The 22,832-nt window shown below is 50.1% G+C and overlaps 1 protein-coding gene across 4 annotated transcripts in view; it reads left to right on the top strand.

Moving 5' to 3' along the window:
• The window catches only part of DLG5 (discs large MAGUK scaffold protein 5), a 99,959-nt gene that overhangs the window by 28,079 nt on the left and 49,048 nt on the right, over positions 1 to 22,832 (top strand). For 2 of the 4 annotated variants that reach the window (XM_063102156.1, XM_063102157.1), the window contains exons 2-4: positions 16,102 to 16,170; positions 21,731 to 21,893; positions 22,588 to 22,731. In XM_063102156.1, the coding sequence (XP_062958226.1) occupies positions 16,102 to 16,170; positions 21,731 to 21,893; positions 22,588 to 22,731 (376 nt within the window). The remainder of the gene's footprint in view (positions 1 to 16,101; positions 16,171 to 21,730; positions 21,894 to 22,587; positions 22,732 to 22,832) is intronic. The other 2 variants (XM_063102158.1, XM_063102159.1) reach the window with 1 other exon arrangement.

Consider the following 22,832-nt stretch of genomic DNA (forward strand, 5'->3'; position numbering starts at 1 on the left):
TTTGCTGGTGTTCCTGGCAGCCCTCCCCACCGCCTCTCTCATCTTTGATGTAGTCACCCCGACAGTGAAAGAACAAGTTGTAGACTCTGAATATTTGCCCCCAAGGAAAATGAATGTTTGCACAAAATCCTGTCTGACAGTTTCCATTTAAACTAAGAAGTGGGAGCCCAGCAGGCCCTAGGAAATATGAAAATTGGCGCTTTGTTGGGCTGCATGCGATGGTAGCTCAGTGTCTGAGCCCCATCTGCCACTAGAGAGTTGAATTTTTCGGATGGAAGTCGCTGGCTGGCTATGCACAGCTGCTGCTGCTGCTGCTGCTGCTGCAAGCACACTTGCTGCATGTTGCTTTGGAGCCTGTCTGCCTCTCAAGGTCTCCTCTTTGTTTTTCTGAAATGTGATGAAATGGAACGTGCTTTTAAAAATAGGTATTTTCTGGAGATGGCCTGGCTAGGATTACTGGCCACAGCAGCCTTACTTCTGCCCCATGAGCCTCTTATCTCACCACAGCTGATGGGACATTGGCAAGGGCAACTTGTATTTTTTTTCTTTTTACTCTTAGTAGTCTTTCCAAATATATTCCTTTTAAGGGCTGGCCCGTGGCTCACTTGGGAGAGTGCGGTGCTGATAACACCAAGGCCACGGGTTCGGATCCTATATACGGATGGCCAGTTCGCTCCCTGGCTGAACGTGGTGCTGACAACACCAAGTCAAGGGTTGAGATCCCCTTACTGGTCATCTTTAAAAAAAAAAAAAAACCCAAATATATTCCTTTTAATCACTTATTTCTTTGCTTATAAGCTGAAGATTCAATAGAATCTCTTAACCTTGTTAGCTTTTTTCCCCTGAAGATAATTTTTTTTTCTAATTACCAAAGGAATACAGTGCTTATTAAAGAAAAGTTTCTAGACCTATACACTGTAGAAAGCCCAGGTTCACTTTAAGTGTCTGCTGGGAGCTTGAGGCTGGGGAGGAAGGCGTGGTGGTCTCAGACAGTGCTCATCCAGGTGTGTTCGTACTGCGGCTGCTGAGTGGGTGCGGGATGGTGTGGGGAGAGGGTTTGGGACTTAGAGGCAGCTCAGCAGTAGTTAACAGCAGGGCTCAGCAATGGTTGCATCTGGCCATGCACCATTCAGCTGAGTGATCCCGGGCTAGTTCCTTCACCTCTGAGAGCTCAGTGTTCTTGTCTGTAAAATGGGGCTAGTAGCAGTACCTCTCTCCCTGGGGTGCTGTGTTCTTTAAGTAAGATAACATAGGCATTTGAAGGTTTTTCAGCTGTGGACAATGGCTGTATTGGGAAGGGTGGCACAGAGCCTGGCACGGTTGAGCACTGGGTAAATGGTTGCAGCTGTATTTGTGTGCTAGGGCTGCCATAACCTGTGGCTCGAACAACAGACATTTATTGTCTTACAGTTCTGGAGGCTTGACGTTTAAGATTAATGTGTCTTGATCAGAAGGGCTTATTTCTTCTCAGGGCTGTCTGCCTGGCTTGCTGATGGCCATCTTCTCTCTGTACATGTCTGTGTCCTAATGTCTTCTTGTAAGGACACAGTCATATTGGATTAGGGCTTACCCTAATGACCTCATTTTAACTTAATCACCCCTGTAAAGACCTTCTCTTCAAATACAATCATATTCTGAGATACTGGGGTTTAGGGCTTCAACATACAGATTCCTGGGGAGTACAGTTCAGCCCATAGCAGCAGCTATTAACTATTCTTACATGATTTTGTAGTATGAGGGGCCCTGAGGATGGCCTTGGGGGGGCCAGGCATTTCTGGTCATTGTAAGGGTCCAGGAAACTCTGAGGGCAGGAAGGCCTTGATGCTTGTGTAAGCCCTGATGGAATTCCCAAACTGGGCTGCTCGCTCATCAGAATCGCTAAGCAGTACTTTAAAAAACCAGATTGCTGGAAGAGCTGATTCTCAGGGGTAGGAAGGGAGTCCTGAAACTCAGCATTTCTAAAGAGCAGCTTGGGTGATTCTGATGAATGGCCAGGTTTGAGAGCCATTGGGCAGAAGCTGCACTGACCAACTATCCCTCCCCTACAACTCCCACAGCCGGCAGAGGGTGGCTGGGTGCTCACTTGGGTGAAGTTTCTTTGCCTGGAGGTGTCAACGCTCTTGCCTCCACTGTAGGGCACTCCCTTTATCCCCTTCTTCCACATGTTCTGCCCATCAGAGTTGTAGGCTGGCTGTGTTTAACTTTTGGAAGTGACACCGGCTCACTGTGTGACCTGACTGAGTCAGGCTCCCTCTGGAGATATGTCGACTGCCAGGCCTAGGCAGTACAGGGCCCCCCTAAACTCTGAGGAGGCTGAATTCTGATTAGAAAACATGGATCCAGCTCTTAACTTTTCAAGGCTTGAGTAAGAGTTTGCCTAGCACAGGGGTCGGGCTCAGGGGTTCCAGTCTGTTGGGAGGAGACTGGGCATGTTTGCCGTCAGGCTACCTGCAGATGGCCAGTGGGTCGGGAGCTGCAGGGAAACTGGGATCTTTGGGAGCTGGCATACTGTGTTTCATTTGTTGTACTCTGTGGTTGTGGATGTGGATTTTGTTTTTTTCTCCTTGCACAAAATAGTGAAATGTTTTCTTTTGTTACTCAAGATCAACTTTCTCTCCTGAGGGCTGCCCTTGTGTGAAATATAACCCACATCCTTTTGTGCATTTGAAATACTTCTCTGATCTCCTCCCTTATTTCCTGTGGTTGACTTGGGGCAATTTGAAGACCTTGTGTGACCAGATTTTGCCCCGGTCGGGTGTGGGGAGCTCTTCTTTTTGCATTTGAGCAAGAAGGGACTGTGGGCCTGTTTTCTGAGCATTGAATAGAAGATTGGTCATGCACTTAAGCTGAAAGTCAGTGTGAGCACTTGGATTCACTGAGATAATAGGTGTGAAGCTGGAACCTGATAGATGCTTTGCTTTAGGGTTTTGGTGACAAGGATGCTCAACATGCTTCATCTTTATTGGTGGGGTTAGGGGTGGCTGGTGTGTGGGTGCAGTGGGTCTACAGCCCAAGATTTCTTTTAGAAGCTCCTCATCCCTTCCCTGGGTGAGCCAAAAGAGAACGTTAGATACCTAAGCAGATTTCCTCAGGTGAGTGTGTACAGCTGTCCATTTAGTAAAATGTTGTAAAAGGTCCCTGTGGTTTTAGGAATGGATCTTTCTGCCTACTCCTAAACTGTTTCCAAAACCCACCCCAAGTGCTGTGTAAATGAGGGTGAACCCTCCTGGAGGGTGTCAGCTTATCTGAGAGGCAAGGTCTACGAAGTGTCAGAGGGCTCTTCTTGGATTGGAACTTGTCTACTTTGGTCAGGGCCTCCTAGAGCCCTTCTTAGACTTTCTTTTTTCTCAGGGCTTCAAAAAAGTAATCAGTTGGTCTTTTTATTTCTCCCTGAGGGCTCTTTCAGCCCCAGTCATTTAAAGAATGTTGGAGAAACAGATTGCATTTTAAAGTTTAATTCCAATCAGTAATTAATTATAGTAAGCCTGTTAAGCACCAAGCACTATGCAATAGAGTTTCTGGAGGTGGACCAGCTGTAGAAACTCCCCAGTCCAGGGGCAACATGTGGGCTCCTTTCCTAGTGAGCTGAGGTGTAGCCTCCCGCTCTTTCAGCCTAATACTTCAGGCAGGCCTTCGAGGCATGACAGTTCTTTCAAGATGCACCTCTTGCCTTTTCCAGTCTAACCTAAGCCTTTCAATTCTTGGATGGAAAAACCAAGGCCAAACAATTGCCTACTTAACTGGCTCCATGGCAGAGCACCTTTGACCCCCAAATGACCAAATCAAATGTTTGTTTGCCTTCTGAGTCTTCCGTAGCATTTGACATACCAGGCCCTCCACCCCATTGCCTTTTAGGACACTCCATTCTCTTGCTCCTCCTGTCCCCCTGAGTGGTCTTTCTGTGTCTCTTCCAGAAATTCTTATTTTTTCCCGCATCTTCACAAGTAACTTTTCCTAGGAATCTGTCCTGAATATGCCTAGAATGGTACTAGTCCCTAGTCACTGTTTAGGAAGTCCTAGATCTGTCCCCCTCTTTTTCCCTCTGTCTTTTTTACCCATGGGCTTCATGTTACCAGTTCGTAACTCTTGGCTTGTCACTCGCATCGTCCAGGCTTGATGCGATGACTCCCAGGTGGGCTACGTAGCCTGAAGCTTTCTCTCCAGCTCCAGACCCCAGTTTCTGTGTCAGCACACCATCTTCATGGTGCTTTTCTTTGATGAATCTCAACGATCTTGATTTCACTCAACTAATTGCCTTCAGTTCTCTGCCTCTGTTAACTGTCACTTTCCCAGACATATCAACCGAAACCCCAGCACCACCCTTCACTATCACTACCTGTGGTCTCTCTCATCCCGTCCTTTCTTCCTCTGTGCAGCCTCTTGAGCCCCCCTCAGCCCACACTCTGTGACCAGTGGTCCAGGGGGGCTCTTGCAGGAACATCCTGTTTACTTCTAGGCCCTCTCTCTTTCCATCTTTCTTGGTCACAGTTGCTGGAGACAGCCTCCTGAAGTTCATCCCTGCTTGCTTATTCCTGTGCTCAAAACCCTTGGGCACCTCGGACTTCCAGGGTTGAGGAGCTGGAGCTTTTGCCTGTAGGAACTAAAGTCAGTGTAGGAGTGTGTGAAGCTAGGTGAGGTTTGGATGGAGGTAAAGCACTTGCTTTTTTATTCATTTTCCTTCTGTGTAACTGTTTGTTGTTCTTGTTGTTGTTTTGTGTTTTGAATAAGAGCAGAAGAAAAGAGAAGGTGTTTCTGAAGAGAGGCAAACAGTAAAGAGTAAAGGAATGAAGGCAACTGGGAAAGATTTGCAGTGGAGTCGGGGAGCAGGAAGAGGCTTGGGCCTCTTGAGCAGGTTAAAGACATGTCATTCATAAGCAGTTCCCTAATAGTTACAAAGCACTTTCAACATCTAGCATTTCATTTGCTCCACACAACATCCTGTGAAATACAGACCGTAATTTAGCCCCAGTGTACAGATGAGGAAACTGAGGCTCAGAAACAGTATTTGCCCCTGGACACCCACTAGCAGGTGGCCAAACCAGGGAGAGCTGAGGTTCATGTATCTTCTGATCCTGTGCCCTTTCCACTGTACAGAGTCACTTTGTGCCTCCCCCTGTGGCAGGGGTCTTGGAGAGTTCAGACTCAGCAGGAATATTGTGGCAGGCAAGGGCTCTCCACCACCTCAGAGCCATGGCTGCTGCTTTTAGGGACCCAGACTGAGTAGTCAGTAATTTCTATGGCACCCCACAAAGCAGATGAGGAGAGAGTTGCTTGATGGTCATGAAGGAAGAGGAGGCAGAAACAGCACCCGGTTGCTGATGAAGACAAGACGTTTCCTTTGTAGTTGCCCTCTGTGGCCTTTGTGGATGCAGTGTTTCTGACCTGTTGAGCCTGGGGTGTCATGTTCTTGCCCACCTTCCAGCTCATGCCACGAGGCTTGGGCTATTCTCAGAGCCATCATTTCCTCCAGCTGACTCCTCAGCTTACCTTGAACTGAGACTAATGGAACAAGGCCGTTTGGGGGATGACGTGGCATTAAGGGGACACTGGGGAGAGACACCTTTTACAGTTCTTTTGCATTATGTCTAAGTGTCAGAATTCATGAACAGGTTTCTGAAACCTAATTGCCTTATTCCATTTCCTGCTGCCTTCTAAAGACCCAGCATGCAGGTATTTCTCTGGCTTGTTTCAGAGATTGTTCTGATGTCTCTTAGGGAACCAGGAGAAGTCAATGGCTGGAGGAGTGACAAGGTCAGAGGTGTCAAAGCCAGGACCAGAGGACAAGGCTGGCAGCTGAGGTGTGACAGAGGTGCTTGGAACCCATCCTTCTCATGCCTCCCTTTGTTCCTTCCTGCTGTTGGAGAGAGAACCTTGGCTGCAGTGCTGAGTGCTGGCTATTAGCTGGTGCACCTCCTTGTCAGAGTTACTGACCCATCATTTGAGACTCCTAGGTGCCACCTGAGGGTTGTCACTGGGCAGGAGGAGGGCTGCTCACATCTTCTGATGGCCACTGGGACAAGGAACTGGTGAGTTTTTATTTTTCTGATCTTGGCAGAAAAGAAGTAGTATAGAGTTAGTGGAAGAGAGTTGTGTTTGAATTGGGACCTACTGCTTACTAGCTTTGTGGCCTTGGGCACGTTATTTGGCCTCTCTGAGCTTCTATTTCTCCATCTAGAGGATGAGTTGATCATAGTTTGTGTCCCGTAGAGTTGTTAGGAGGATTGAATGAAATAATCCACATGAATAGTAGTTTTCCTGTGACAAGTATTCAGTAAATGTTGCCTGCTGTTAATAGTCAGAGTGTAGTAGTACTTTCAAGAAAAACGTAAGCCATAACATATAAAATGCGTCATGTACATCATAGGCTCTCTCTAATGTACCCTGATTCATTTGCATCAGTCTCATGATACCAGGGAGGTTCAAGGGGTAGGCAGAGTGCAGGTACAGTTTGATCAAGAGTCAGAGGGTTGTGTGTTTATCTTCTCTTCACCATTAAGCCACCTGGGCGTATCGGACCACCTCTGTAAGTCTGACCACATGCTATTGTGCTCAGTTTCTTCACTTGGATGGCTGGCTCTCCTCCTACCTCACTGCCTGCTCCTACTCTGTCTTCTTGGTTGATTCCTCCTCTCATCCCTCAGCCTCCGAATGCTCAGATTCACTGCTTGGACCTCTCCACAGCCCTTTCTATCCACACTCACAATCCCATCAAGTGTCATTGCTTTGAATACTAAGCATACGCTGACAATTCCCAGTTATATCTCTAGCCCCAAACTTGTCCCTGAACTTCAGGCCTGTACATCCAGCAGCCTACCTGATATTGCCACTTGGGTGTCTGTAGGCCCCTTAGACATAACCAGACCAAACATGACCTCATGATTTGCCACCGTCCCCCCCACAAGCAGTTCCTCCTTCAGGCTTCCCCATCACAGTGAAGGACAACCTCCATCCTTCCAGTGTCCAGGCCAAGGACCTGGAGCCATCCTCGACTTCTCTCTCTTTCCTATTCCACATTTTTAGTGTGTCAGCAGATCCTCTCAGCTCTACCTCCAAAATATCCCCCCTATCCAGTCACTTCCCACCAGCACTGCTCTTGTCACCCTGGCCCAAGCCACCAGCATTGCTCCCCTGGTGTCTTACTGGTTTCATTGCTTCCACGCTTCCAAATCTGGGTACGGTATTCAGCAAAGCAATCAGTGATCCTGTTAAAATGAAAGTCAGACCCGTGTCTCTCTTCTAGTCAGAACCTTCCAGAGGTTTCCCATCTCACTTGGAGTAAAGCTCCATGTCCTCTCTGTGTCTTTTAAGGTCCTGCCTGGACTAGCCCTGCTGCCCCTCTGACCTCATCTGCATTTTCCTGCAGGTTACTCCTCTCAAACCACACAGGCGTCCTTGCACAAGCTGGCCACAGGGCCTTTGCACTTGCTCTTCCTCTTGCGGAACAGTCTTCCTCCAGCATTCCACACTTCCTTTAGGTCTCTGCTTAATGTGACCTTCCCAGAGAGACCTCCCCTGACCACTGCACCACAGTGGCCACCTATCCACTCTATCCCAGTCACCCACCATTTTACCCTGCTGTTTTTCTTCATAGCACTTATTCCCTGATACAGTTTATATTTGTTTCTCTCTCAACCACCCCAACTCAGGCGAGCTCCACAAGGGCAGGGATTTGTCTGTCTTGTTCCCTGCTACATCCCCAATACCTCCTAGCCCAGTGTTCACTCAGCATTTGGTGAATGAATGGGCTCTGTGTTTCTGGGACATACATGCCCACCAAGGGGTGGCGTCTTGTGCAGAGTGCTGTCACTCCATCTCTCTTGAAGTGGGCTGCTGATGCCCATGTGTAGGTGGTAGTGAGGAGTGGATAAGAAAGAAGGTGTGTGGTCTGGTGTGATGCCAAGTGCACACCAAGCACCCTGGTTTGTTCTGTGTGAGTCAGAGAACAGGAGATCCACAAGGGAGGCTGGGTCTGGCTTGGAATTGGCCATGGCTGGGCAGAATGGTGGAAGGAGAGAGCAGGCCTCTATGCTAAAGGGCAAGAAAAAGGCACAGGCTGAGTTGACATATTGAGAGGAGACGCTCATCATGAGGGAGGTGGAGATTAGCTCCCAAAGAACTTGGTAAGGGAGGCACACAGTGGACTCAGTAAAAAGCTTTTATCAGTGCCACCCTCCAGAAATGTAGGCAAGGCTGGGCAAAACTTGCCAGATCTGGTCCATTGTTGCCCGCGGCCGCGCACCGTGAAGGCCACTCCGTGTCCTGTCTTACTTAGGAGACTGCTATCAGGGTGGAATAGTGACAGCTAGTGTTTGTGTCACTGTCGCATGTCTGGCTCTGTTCTAAGGGCTTCACCTCTCTTTATTCGTCGAGTCCTCATCACTGTTCTTCCTATTTTACAATTGGGGAAATGAGGCCCAGAAAATGGGAGCGACTTGCTCAAGGTCACATGGCTGGTAAGTGTTAAGGCCAGGCTGGTAAGTACCCTGAATTGGTGGAGGGTGGCGTGCTCTGCCAGGTGCACAGTCCAGGGTTCAAGAGAGGCAGCCCGTGCTCCATGGACCGAGCACCAGGGCCAGAGCAGGAGGGAGCAGGCAGTGCTGGATGCCTTTCAGAGAGCTGTTTCCCACCTGTGTGACTTCTGGCGCCCTTCAGAAGTTTATTCCAGGGCAGACGTGCCCACTGGCCGGAGCATGATGCAGGCTTGGGTGTCCCTTGGGTGACTGTGCTGCTCGGATTCCTGTCCCATCTTGGTGTGGCAGGGCAGAGACCCTGCAGTCAGCCCTCCTCTGCTCCCTTCTCTGTGTTCCTTGTTCTATGGCTGCTGGTCAGGCTTGGCTGTATTCATCGGTATGAACCTGTCTCCTGTGTCACTGCATTTTAGGAGACTCTTGAAGCCTCTCCCACCCTTCTCCCCCTCCTCTCCCACCTTCCAGGACAGAAATGGTGTCCTGGTCCCCCTCCTGCTAAGTCCACCAGATGCTGCTTTGTTCTTGCCTCCTTCTGTGCTTTCCAGGTGGAAAACAGTCACCCAGCCTGTCCGAGAGTGACAACAGAAACCAGTGTTTGTTTTTGATGATGGAAAGCCAGAACCGAGAGGTGTTCACCCTGCTGCTGGGTGGATGGTCCCAGATGCCGTACCACTCTCCCTCCCAACACCCCATCCCGGAGTTGGGCCACTTGACAAGGGAGACAGAGCACAGAGGTCACTTTCTTTTTTTTTTTTTTTTTTGACTGGTAAGGGGAACCCTTGACTTGGTGTTGTCAGCACCACGCTCACCCAGTGAGCAAACCGGCCATGCCTATATGGGATCCGAACCTGTGGCCTTGGTGTTATCAGCACCACACTCTCCCGAGTGAGCCACAGCCTGGCCCACAGAGGTCACTTTCATCAGACACACGCTTCATGCTTATCCCAAAGCCTCCCAGAGCTTTTGCTTCACTGAGGGGGGAATCCAGCTTTCTGACTGCTGACCCTTTCCTCCCTGGGAATCCCGCAAACTTCCCTCTTCCCTTCTTTATGTACCAGTGAAAACCAAACAGAAACAAAACCCTGGTGCAGTCATTAGTGTGAGAAGGGTCTGCATTTTAATGGTACTGAGTGAGTAATATTGGTGTGCATGTCTTGTTTGTCCTCCCCTTTCATAGTTTTGCCTGGGGAGGGAGGGGAGTCACAGATGGCAAAATTGGCATCTGCGAGTTTCCTCTTGTTTGGGTAGTTTATTTGTATTTTCTAAATGTTCCCAGGAGTTCGGTGGGAAAGGGTTAAGGAACCAGCATGGAGCCCAGCAGAGGATTTCCTTCTTCAGGCTGCTCCCCACAGATCTCACTGCACACCTGGGGGGTTAACTGTCTAATTACCTGGGCAGTGATTCCCTCTCCCCCATCATCCCCTGTCACCTTTCAAAGATGGACTGCCAGCCCTTGTAATGACCAGAAAAGGGGAGAAGTAAGCACCATCACAATCATATTTTCGCCAGCTGATGATGCTTGTTCGAAAACTTTGAGGAGAATACCATAGCATTAGCTCAGTTAAGGAAAATGAACATTAAGCCTTAACTTACAAGCTGATACTTTGGGGTAGGTTATGCACACAAGGGGTGAGTTTCTGCCTGACCCAAAGAGAACAGCAGGCATTGTCTGAGTCATCAGCCTCCTGATGCACTGGGGAGAACACGATTTTACCACCCTGAGATGGCCATGTAGGATGCATAGAGTAGGACTTCCTGTGTTTGTGGCTGCTGCATCCCAGGGTTATGGTCACCCCGTAGCTTCCTGAAATGCTGGGGCTTGTCAGCCTCCAAATTATGTCTCTGTGTGCACAGGCTTGTGCCACGCTTTTACAGGGAAGGAGGCTGAGCCCCTAGGGAGGGACCAGGGCTGCCCTGAATGTGGTTCTTATGCAAGAGGGCTTTCTAGCAGCCGAAGACACTCTTCCCTCCCCCAGCATCCCGGGAGGTCCTCAAAGCAGGGAAGGTGGGCTCCTCAAGAGGTGACCAGCACTCAGCAGTTTTCACCTTCTTGCCTTCTTCCTCATCTCTGCTGCTCACAGAATTGAGTAGCTCTCCAGTGAGGGTAGTTGGCATATGCTCTGGGACCTGCCTCTGTACCCAGCACGGGCATGGGGAAGAGCAGGAGGCAGCAGCACCTGTCGGGCCGTGAAGCCATGGCTCCTCTCATGCCTGGCTCAGCTCAGAATGCCTGTTGAGTGTCCTCTCGGTGGGACAGGGAGGAGGCAAGCCCACTCCCAGGGGATCTAGGCTGGGAAACCCCGGGCTGAGTCCTGACACAGGGATATGGAAGCTGATGTGGTTTCTCGTGCATTTATCCAAGACCACCATCCTTCAGGGCCAGCTCCATGCCCCTTCCTTCAGGAAGTCTTCTCTGACTGCTCTTCCACCTTTGGAGCCAGGCAGCAATATTGTTTGTAGGGATTGAGGGCACAGGCTCTGGGGTAGACTGTGGTTTTGTACCCATTTTGTCCTTTTAGTTAGCTCTATCAAGACCTTCAGCAATTACTTAATTTTTCTAACTCTTAGTTTCTTCCTCTGTAATGTGGGCCTAATAACAACCTCAGAGTTGTTACAGGAATTAACTGAGGTGCAGTGCATGCAAAGTGCTTAGCATAGTCCCAGCACTTACTAGTACTCAGTACCTATTAGCTGCTATTATTATAGAGTACCATACAGTTCAGCAGTTTACCTTTGTGGACCATGTGACCTCATCACTCTGGTACAGCTCTTAATTTAGATAATCAAGGAACTGAGAATGGCAGAGTTGGAAGGGCCCTCTGCAGGTCTCATTTGACCATGATAACAGCAACTAACACAGAGATGATAATAGCAGCTAACACAGAGAGAGCACTGGCTGAGCCACGTGCTGTTTTATTTGCTTTGCATATATTAACTCAGTTGATTCTCACAACTGCTCTATGAGGTAAGTACTCCTATCATCTCATTTTACAGACAAGCACATGGAGGCACAGAGAGGCTGAGTGACTTACCTAAGGGCACACAGTTGCTAAGGGGTAGAGTTGGGAGTTGAACACAGGCAGGCTGGTGCCTGTGTTTTAATCTGTCTGGTTTGGCCCCCAGGCTCAGCGAGGGGAAGGGCCTTCCCCCAGGTCTCAAAGGAGTAGCCCCCTGAGGCTCCTGAGCCCCTGCTTGTCTTCTTTCTCCCAAACCTGGCACAGTGTCATGCAAGGCTCAGGGCATGTGTCTAGAACCTGATGGATACATGCAAGACGAGGTGACTGGACACCCTTGGTCATCCTGTGCATTGGCTGTGGTTCCTCAGGTGTGAGCTGGAGGAAGGCACCAGGGGTAGGCAGGAACGCTTGTGGTTTGGTGACTGTCATCCAGGGGCCCAGGCAGCACCTCCTGCTCTGTCTTCCTCAATGGAGCAGGACCCTGGAACCCCCAGGGACCAGCAGCTTTCCTTCTCTGTCTCCCTTCCCAGGTGATTGAGGTGGCGGGGGGGGGGGGGCAGTGCTGGCCTCCCATTGACCCGAGCTGTCTCAGGTCAGCTAGGACCAGACTTCCCTTTTGCTGTCCCAGGCCCTTCTGGAGGACGGAGAACTCCGTGTGCTGGTTCAAGGCTGGAATGAGAACCTCTAGCTGTCATGGGTTTCACTGGGAGGAGGCATGCATCACAGGGGCCTTTGCAAGCTCAGGTGAATGGAAGAGTATGATAGGGGATGCACTTCCATCTCTCTTGGGGCCCACTGGCTATGGCAGGGGGCCCAGGAGGGTTGGGGCATTCCATTATTACTTGGGTGATTTCACTGGAAGTTCTTTTGAAGTGGTTTCCTTGACTCAGTGGGGTTGAGTCACCACGTTAACAGAATTGGCAGGGGCCGGGCTCGAGTGGGACACAGACAATGTGGCCTGGGTCAGTCCCAAGGGTCACCAGGCTGGATGCCTCCCAGGGCTTCCGCCGTGGCTTCCACTTGCACCCCTCTGCTGACTCCTGCTTATCTTTGGAGTCTTGCACCTATGTGGTCTGTGGACCACATGCCCTGGGGCTTGTTAGAAATGCAGAATCTGCGGCCCCCGAAGTCTGCTGACTCAGAACCCACTCTTTGACCAGATCCCTGGTAATTAATTCCCTCACAGTAAAGAATACACTTATATCACCTTCAGCCCACAAACCCATCTAAACTTGGCCTTAAGCTCCGCTTTTCCATGTAACTCGACTTTCTCTGGGTCCTCTTAGGGCCTCTGCACAGGCTCACACTGGGGTGGCTCACATGAATCTGTGGTCAGTGCCCCGCTGCCCTGTGGATGTGGGGGGCGGGCTGAGTCTCCAGTCCTACTTAGCCTGGACCTCTGTGAGGTGGAGGAAGGTCCTCGACACCATTTCTCCCTCTACAGTGGCCCAGCTCAGCACTCTGAACTGCCTTAGGTTTCAGGGCAGGGTTGGGTGGAAGTGCCTTCAGGGGAACCTGGGGAAATTGTCCCCTCCCTTGGATTGGGCCAGGGCAGAGAGTGAGGGGCTGCAGCGGGCATTGAAGTGTGCGCAGTTGAGATGAGACTCCTGTTGGCCCCGGATCTTATTGTGAAACCCCAGAGGTAGATGACGCCTAACTCCTGCCCCTTAGCTCCACAAAGGCACCGGCTTTCAAAGGATACTGTTTGAAAGGAAGGACACCTCGTGATATTGTGGGAGAGTGACTCCTTTTGCTGTTTCCCGACAGTTCTGACCACACAGGCCTTTAAGACAGTAGCTGAGGAGACAAAGCATGACCAAGACGATGTCGTCTTCGGTCCCTTTTTTCCCCCTTAATGATGTCCAAGGTCCTGGGAACATTGTGAAAAACTGGGCCCTGTCCAATTTTAACCACTGCCCCCCACCAGCTCCTAGGAGCCCTGCCAGCTGTCTGGGGTAGGGTAGGGGATGATGCTCAGAGAGGCAGATAAAGATGTCAGGCCGCCCGGGTCAGGCCCCAGAGCCGTCAGGACTTTGGGGACAGGGAAGAGGAACAGAATCTGTTGGTTGGCTGGTGGACTGTCCCAGCCAGGGAGGGAGATGGGCGGAGAAGTGAAGAGTGGCTGCCAAGTTTAATTAACAGTGGAGATTTGCCTTAGGGGAGGGGAGAGAGGGTTTGAAGAGGAGGACCGTTTCCTGGAATATGGGGCGCTGCTGATGGCAGTAATGAGAAAGAGACAAGGCGTTCTGGCAGCAGCGACTACTGGAGCTCAGACTGCCTGCGCCCAAGCAGGGTTGGGTTGTGCACTGAGATTTCTGGAAGTATGAGTGGGAGAGTTTATTTGTGCCTGCTTTCCTGAGTAGGTGTCTTTTAAAAACAATCCACCAACATACCAGCCGGCTAGCCTTCCTTGTCTCCATACAGAAAAAAAAAAAAAAAAAATTAAAAACATGGCAGTTGAGTTTAGAAAATAGGCCTTGGCCTTGGGTTCTTGTTCTTTGAGAATATCAATGTATTGCCCAAATTGCATTTGACTTTATTTCACAGATCTTGAAGTAACACTTAACGTGTATGATATAGGAAGAGAAATAAACATCACCAAAAATCAGTAATGCTCATTGTTTTGCTCAGATAAAAGCGCAGAGATGTTGAATGCAGAGTAAAACTAATAGCGTGGGTCGAACTTGAAATACAGGAGTTCTAACATGGCTTATTCATTTTTTAGTAGGATCAGAGGATTTCAGGGCTGAACGGGGTTTTCTCTTTCATGTGCCTTCAAATGATGTGCAAATTTCCCCCATGACATCTGTGCCAGGTGAGCTCTAGGCCTCCCAGGCTTCCTTTACCCCAACCTTTTCATCCCAGGGCAGTGCGTTAGGCTGTCCTGACCTGGTTAGAGCTGTAGCTTTCTGCAGCTCCTGACTGCTGTTTTGCTGCTGGAGGCCAAAGAGAACAAACTTAATCCCTCTGACAGTCCTATTGGAAGACAAAAACACCTAGCCACCCCCCTTGTCATCCTCTTCAATCCCTACTAAACACCTTTAGGTTCTTTAAAGATTCTCAAGAAATTTGATAATGAGGCTACTGGTCATTTCTGGCCACTGTTCTACTTTTTGACGTTACCAAAATCCCTCTTTCCTCGTTTTCTTTTTTCTCTCCCCTTTTCATCTCTTTTTCTGATGGGCACACCTGCTAGCTTGCCTGCATGCCTTTACAGTAAGGCTGTCTGTCTCTGCCCTCCATGGGTGGTTCTCGGCCCGCAGCGGAGGCCTCCCTTTCCCCTTGGGGTTTCTCCAGTCCCCCTGCTGGTTTCCTCCCTCTGCCTTAGAGCCTCCCCTTCCCATGAGTTTTCCTCCTCTTCTCACTCTCCCCTGTTTACCCCCATCTCTTCATTTCTCCTCTTTCCCTTCTGAGGGCGTGTGTATAGGGTGGCTAGTCAAGAGTTGAGATGGAAGAGAACCCCTTTAGTGTGGCCCCCACATTTTTGGTCTGGATCCCAAGATCTCATTAGTTCTCGGCGGCTTTCTGCTACAAAGCCCTAAGGCTTGTTCAAAGCCTTTATTGCAAAATCCCATCTCCAGCTCACCCACTCTGTCCAGCACATACACCTCTTCCTTGTATAGTTCTTTTCGTTCCAAGAACAAAACGTTATGTTCCTCCCATTGTCTTGTTTTATTGGACCTGCCATCCCTGAATGTTGTGCTTTTTCAATTCCCAGTTTAGTCTTAGTTGGTTTGCCCTCCCTTTTAATTTTATGTCACCTGCAGTCTGGATAAGCAAAATGCATCTTCTGTGGGGAATATAATTGCTGAAATGGGGCAGGGGAGAGGACTGTATAAAGCATCTGAACCCCTTCATTTTACAGACCAGGAAACAGAGTTCCAGAAAACCAAAGTGGCTTGCTCAGCATCACCCAGCTCCGCGTACCAGGACAGAGCTAGGTTCAGAAACTGGGTTTCTGGACCCTGAGGTTTTTCCTTATGCCGGGTGGGGAACATCTGGCATTAGAAATACCTGCATTCAAACCAAACCATGGTTTGTGTGTTCAAAACAAGGTCGTGTGTCCACAACCAGGAATATACAACCAGGAGTTAACACCACCAACAGCAAAAAGTGTGTGCTTCTCTCTGTCTTTAGTGACAGTGTAATTGCTCTTATTTTATGAGTAACTTCTAGTAAGGAGGCAGACAGTGACTGAATTGTTAAGGACTGAGCTTTAATATAGTTAGAACATGAGAGCAGAACAGTTAGGAAAAGAACAAGTATTCAACTGATGTTTAGTTTTTGTTCTGTTACCCTCTGCATGGCAGCCAGAATCATATTGATAAAATGTGTAGGAAATCCCCAGATCCCTTTTAACCTGGGGTTGCCTGCTCCCTTGCTAAGCCTCTCCCAAGATGTCCCACAAGCAGCCATCTGACTGGTTCCAAGTCCCCTGTGCCTGCTGGTAGCTCCAGAGTAGGGGTGTGGCTGATAGGTACTGTGGAAGGCCGGCAGAAACACCGAAGCAAGCCCAGACCCTGCTGAGCGCATCCCCTCTCCCCAGCCCCTTGATTCCGGATTTCCAGTTCTTAGTGTGGTGTTGGCTCTCACAGCCTGGTGTTGACAGTGGCTTGGGGTATGGACAAGTGACCCCCCTGGGGTTAGTTACAAATGGTCTCTGCTTCTGTCCCCAGGCTCCACCTACAGCGTCTTGTCCATCATGCCCTCGGACTCAGAAAGCAGCAGCTCCCTCAGCAGCGTGGGTGAGTACTGCCTCTGGGCACCCTCCTTCCTGGAGGACCTTAGACGGGCCAGGGTCTGGGTGTGAGCCAGGGCTCGCCTGGGTTTGTGGCACAGGAAGTTAGCCCTCCTTGTCAGGTTATTCATGGGGTCATTTCTGTCAATTCCATGCACATGTGCTCTCATCAGCAAGAATCTGGCTGCGGTGTTAGAAGGGAGGTGGGGGTGGGGGCACGTGTTTTGCCATTATCTTTACTGCATCAGGGCATAGGCCTCTCAGTGAGCCCGTGGTGTCTCCAACCCAAAGGCCTTGTAGTGCTTCAGTGACCACTACCCATAAGACCAGCCCCCGTTGGGACTGTTCTCTGTCAGCAGGAACAGCCCACTGGGCAGCGTGTGGCCTTGGGAACAGGAGTAGCCAGTCCATGCTGAATTGGATATGTTTCCGTGAACGTGGGTCCCAGAAGCCTGTAAACTGAGTCCAGCCTTGCTGTCAGTTCACTGCAGACTAGCAGGAGGTCGTAATCGTCTCTCAGCCTTCCACACCCATTCCCTGTGTCACATCCTCTCTGTTTAATGCCCCTAGTGTAGCTTCTGATGTCCTGACCTACCATCATGGATGGATGCACCTTCAGTGGTGAGTCCTGGAGTTTTTGAGCCCAAAGGGCTCACAGAGGTCGTGTAGCGCAACTATTTCTTTTTCTCTTATTTGGACAGATGGGGAAATTGACACTCAGAGGGGAAGTCTCACACTTGAGATTCTAGAACTAGCCAAGAGGAAACTTACTGAACACCTCCAGTGTGCCCAAGGTGGCTCAGATGTAGTGGCGAATAAAGCAGATGTGGTCCAGATGCTTGTGGCCCTTAGGGTCTGTGGGGAAGACAGTTAAATAAGGAACTACAACGAGGGAGGTCCGTGTGATGAGAGAGGAAGACAGGTACCAGCACAGGGGTTCAGTATTAGTTTCCTAGGACAGACTGGGTGGCTCACACAATGGACATTTATTGTGTCACAGTTCTGGAAGCCAGAAGTCTGAATGGCAGTGTGGGTAAGGGCCTGCTCTCGGAAGGTGCTGGAAAGGATCTGTTCCAGGCTCTCCCCTAGCTTCTGGTGGTTTGGCTTGGCATTCTTTCATTTGTAGACACATTGCCCCAATCTCTGCTTCGTGTTCACATGACGTTCTCCCTGTGTGTGTTTGTCTGTCTCCAAACTTTTACTTTTAATAAGGAAACTGGTCATATTGGTTTAGGGGCCCATGCTACTCCCGTGTGAACTCCTCTTAACTTGATCATCTGTTAAGACCTTATTTCCAGATAAGGTTCACATTTAGATTTATGTCATTAGGACGTCACCGTCTTCGGGGGTGGGCACAGTTCAACTCATAACAGCACAATCCAGTCCGTGGCCCGCATCCTGTCTGGGGTGCACAGTTCAGAGCTCCTCACAGGCTTGTATGCAGTAGTCCCCCCATATCAGCAGTTTTGTTTTCCGTGGTTTCAGTTACTCGCAGTCAATCATGCACCTGAAATACTAAATAGAAAATTTCAAAAATAAGCAATGCATAAGTTTTAGAGGTGCGGGACATCATTCATCCCTCTGTCTAGCGTATGTGCTACCTGTCCATTAGTCATCATCATGGTCTGCTCCTGACATCCAACCAGTGACATTGTCATGGCTCGGTGATCCAGGATTCACCCACGTTGGATGGTCCTCCTTCTGAGGTATCTTCAGAAGGTCATTAGGAGCCTAATGCTAAGTCACACTGCCTGCGTCATTCATGTCACTTTATCTCACATGTAGGCATGTTATCATCTTACGTCACCACAAGGAGAAAAGGGTAAGTACAGTAGAGTGAGATTTTTTGAGAGAGAGAGCCACATTCTTTTAACTTTTGTTATGTGTTGTTCTCTTGTATTATTGAAATAGAGAGAGAGACAGATTTTTAACTCAGTAGAGGGGATAACTTTGGGGTGAGAGATAAGATGGGCTTTGCTATGAAGTAGTGAGTTCCCTCACTGTGGAGGCATTCACATATTCTTGGTGGCCATTTGGGGGATCCTGGCAACCTTTTGGATGGTAGGACTACATCATCTTCAGAACATGATTCACCCTGAAATGCCAAGTGGAAAGACAAAAACCTTATTTTGAGTTGGACATGGGTGGCAAGGATTTTCTACAACGCTTACTGTGATTTTTGAACTTCCTGGCTTCCACATCTTGGCGTTGATCTCGAGGTCCTCCTGTGGCCCTCCTTAGTGCCCCCTACCCCCCTGTTGTGAAAGGACCAAGGCAGCAAGGCATTGCTTTCCACTAAGTTAGGCCTGCCCTTGATGGATCCCAGGCATGGTTGGCCTCGCTCTTTGTAAGTTTCCTGTGTACTCAAACCTTTCGGGCAGGGAAGGGGACAGGAATCTGGGAGGGGGTGTGGCACGTTGCTGGTACGCTGGCCCAGGAGTCAGAGCTGAGTCTGCGTGGGGTTGCCATTTTGCTGACTGTGTAGTCGTTCTGGAAGTCAGTTTCTCAAGGGATGATCCTAGCTCATGGCTGGTAGGGAGCCATGGGGATTAACTAGTTGGGAAGGAATTGTGTTTTGCACAGAACGCAACAGCTCAGCTGTGCTCGGCAGATGTCATTTCTGACTGTGTTTTCTGTGTGGTTGGCTGCCCCTGGTCCTCATAGTGAAAGCAAGTGGCCTCATCCTGCTGGAGACTGAGACAGGCTGGGCATAGGGATGAATCTGGCATCCCCTTGTTCTGTCCTGCGTCTTCTTCTCTCTCCAGCTTCCCCAAAAGCCAAGAATGTATCTTTCTGTTCCCTCATTTGAAAAATGTGGGTGAAAATTCCTTACCTCCTGAGGGCAGGTGGCTGGGCCTGGTGATGCTTTTCAGTTCTGAAGCTGGACATCTGATGTTTCTCTGATACTTCTTGAGCTTGATGATCGCAAACTTTGATGTTGTCAAAATGTGGCTTGGTGTCCCTGGGGTCCTTTCAGGGGGCCCATGAAATCAAAACTGTTTTCATAATGATACTAGGATGTCACCTGCCTTTTACATTTTCGTCCTCACCTGGATGTAGAGTGGAGTTTTCCAAAGGTTTCATCCAGGGTTGTGACATTTCATAGGGGAGAGATTCCAGCTGTCTCTAAGAAGCCACACATGAAACAGCCTTACAAAATTCAAAGCCGTGTCATGCTTCCCACTGTTTTAGGTTTTGTAATGAAAAGGGTAGTTAATTTTCCATAGAAAAATCTTATGTGAATATGTAGTGGATTTTTGGTCATTTAAAAATAAATTAGTAAATATTTAAAAATTCTTCCTTGGTTTTAATTTCTAATTTGGTAGATGATAGAAAAATACAGTCATTTTCAATACTTAGTCTTTTTTAATAATTAGTCATTTTTAAGAGCATACAGAGGTCCTAAGATCAAAAAATATGCAAACTTTAATACCTTGGTGTATTATTCAGGGTTCTCTAGAGAGACAGAACCAATAGGATATGTACATAAATAGACAAGAGGAAATTTATAAGGGGAATTGACTCACACAATTGTGAAGGCTCAGGAGTCCCACCATAGGCCTTCTGCAAACTGGAAGCTGGTATGTGGCTCAGTGTAAATCCAGAAGCCTCAGAAGCAGGGAAGGTGATGGTGTGGTTCTCAGTCCAAGCCAAAGGCCTGAGAGTTGGGGTTGCCACTGGTGTAAGTCCTGGAACCCCAAGGCTGAAGTGTCTTGAGTTCGGATGCCCACGGACAGGTGAGAAGACTGTGTCCGAGCTGCAGTGGACAGTGAGAGATACTCGCCTTTCCCTCCGTTCTTGTTCTCTCGGGGCCGCTAGTGGATTGGATGGTGCCCGCCCATAGAGAGGGCAGATCCTTCCCACCTGGTGCACTCAGGCCCACGTGCTAATGTCTCCTGGAAACACCCTCATAGACACCCACAAAGGTTGCTTTACCAGGTTTCTGTGTATTCCTCCATCGAATGAAGTTGACGCTAAAATTAACCATCACACGTGGGCTCCGGGATCAGTCAGAGTCCACATCCCAGACCTTCACTCATTGGTTGTGTGCTGTGGACACACAGAGTAACCTCGACTAGGGTCTTCCACGATCTGCAAAATGAAGATAACAATATCCTCACTGTGGGGAGTGGATGGGATAACGGATGAAAACTATTTCAAAAACTGCTGGGCATGAAGTCGGTGCCACTGGCGGTTGTCATCTGGGAGCCAGGAGTCACGGGGCTGAGGAGCAAGGGCTCTGGATCCAGGCTGCCTGGGCTCTCCTCTCATCTCAGCTAACTGTGGAGCCCTGGGCCTCAGTTTCTCACCTGTCGATGGGGATGATAGTGCTGGCACCCACCTGTGGGGTTGGCGTGAAGGTTAAATGAATGCCGGGGACATCCATGTCAGTTGCAGTCGTGGGGGTGGGTCGTGGACTGTGAACCCTGAAACCCCCTTCTCGGGGTGCTCGTTGAGTCTTGTCAGCCCACTGTCCGTGGTTGCTCAGTCCTGCAGGGATAATTTCCCCCACAGTAGTTAAGGGTGAGTCCAGAAGGGGCACCAGGCGCGTCCAAAGGAAGCCTCGCTTCTCAGCGATTCGGTACGTTGGCGAGTCAACCTCCACAGTCCCATTCACAAGGTGGGGTGGCGGCTGTGAGCTCCTGTGGCTCCACCAAGGACCTCGGAGGGTTAGGCCAGGCATCGGGTGGACATACTGACAGGGACGGATGTAAAACCACCATGGATTAGTCTCTTTTTCGGGAACATTTCACTGAGGTGCTTTCCCGCTAGGTGGCTGGATTGCTTTCTTCCTAGAGACAGATTTGGATGTGGGTACGAGTGGTGGCAGCTGCTCTTTCCTAAGAATAAGGCATGGGGTTTCCCTCAGGACACGTTCGCCCTGGGGACGGGCGAGGACGGCCTGGTTGGGTAGGCAGTGAGGCCCGGGACTTACCTCCATCCTGTCACCCTCTCGTCAGCTGGGAGTTGGCAGCCACACCTGGGCTGTCTGGGCAGGCCCCTGAGGCAGTTGGATGGCTTGGAAATGGCAGCTGTGCAGAGGTGAGGACGAGGACACGGCCCCTGGGCCTGGGCTTTGGAGCCAGCTGCCCTGGTCCTTAGGAGCTTCTCTGGGTTGCCCGTGCACCTTCCTCCTCAGCCTGTGTCTTCTACTCTTCTCAGGGCTCTGGTTGGCCTGTCCTGCCCCATGTGCCAGGCCCAAGGGGTGGCTGACAGATGGTATCTCCTGACCAGGCAAGGATGCAAGGAATAGGTCCCAAACCGTTCCCTCCCGGACGTGACAAAGCCAGACTGGGGAGAGAGAGGGTGTCCTCAGGGTCCAGAGCTAGGGCTGGGTTAGTGGGGGGTCAGGTGGTTGATGCTGGAGCCAGACAGCCTGGCCACGGGGGTCAGTTCCACCTCCTACTCTCTGGAGCTCAGTGGTGTCATCTGTGACAGGAGGGATGCTACCAGGACCCATTGTAGAGTTGTGTCGAGTAGCTAACCCAAGCCAAGAGCTCAGAACAGTGCCCAGCACCTTGTGAAGCCTGTGTAATACAAGTTTATTCATTCCTGCCCTCCCCCAGGCACCACTGGGAAGGCACCCTCCCCGCCACCCCTCCTCAGTGACCGGCAGGTAAACGAGAAGGTGGAGAACCTCTCCATTCAGCTGCGGCTGGTGACCCGAGAGAGGAATGAGCTTCGTAAGCGCCTGGCCTTTGCCACTCATGGGACAACGCTTCACGAAAGGTGGGAATTGTGCCCAGCTCCCTTTCCCAGGCCCCATGGGCAGGTGCTACTATCCTACGCCAGTGCCGATACCCCCAGGCATTTACCCTTAGCTCCTGGGGGTCCAGGCTGCAATGCCTGAAGTCCTCTTGCTCCTACTTCATGTCCAGAAATGCACACCCCAGAGGCAGTGCTGCAGGTCTAGGAATTCTACTTGGAGAAACACTGCTCAGGGCCCACATTCTCAACCGTGGCTGCACATTAAACTCCCTTGGGGACTTTTTTAAAGCTCCTCATATCTGGTTCACACCCTCAGAGATGCTGATGTAATTGGTCTGAGCAGTGGTATGGTAATTTGTACCCAGTATTGAGAATCACTGTTCAAAGGAGAGAAGGAACATCATCACAGGATTCTGGTCGACCCAGGCTTGTCTCAGGGACTCCTAGAAGCTCATAGAGTATAAGGCATCACCTTCTCAGCAGTCTAGGCCTAATTGGGGAGCTCAGGCAACCAAGGCTCCCTCCGTCCTGGGGGTTCTGATTCTGCTGGTCTGCATGAAGCCAGCCTGTCTGAGTTTACCAAGCCCCCAGGTGGGTGTGATGTCTAGGAGACCAGTATTTAGGAACCACTGGGCTGGGGAAATCTAGGCTGTGGCTCCCCCATCTGTGTAAATCTTGGGCCTGTGTTCATGGGGCTGTTTGGTGTCTGGACCAGGCCCTTCCACAGGCTGACTCCTGACTATGAGAGGCTGAAGATCCAGTGTGTGCGGGCCATGTCGGACCTGCAGAGCCTGCAGAAGGAGCACACCAATGCCTTGAAGAGGTGCGAGGAGGTGGCCAAGGAGACTGACTTCTACCAGTGAGTGCAGCCTGCCTGGCCAGGGCTCCCAACACACAAGAGCGGCCTCCTTTGCCCTTCTTCACCTCTGGACTCAAGCAGGGGCTCTGGCCTAGTTCTGC

The sequence above is a fragment of the Cynocephalus volans genome, chromosome 7 (genome assembly GCF_027409185.1).
Source record: "Cynocephalus volans isolate mCynVol1 chromosome 7, mCynVol1.pri, whole genome shotgun sequence".
NCBI lineage: Eukaryota > Metazoa > Chordata > Mammalia > Dermoptera > Cynocephalidae > Cynocephalus > Cynocephalus volans.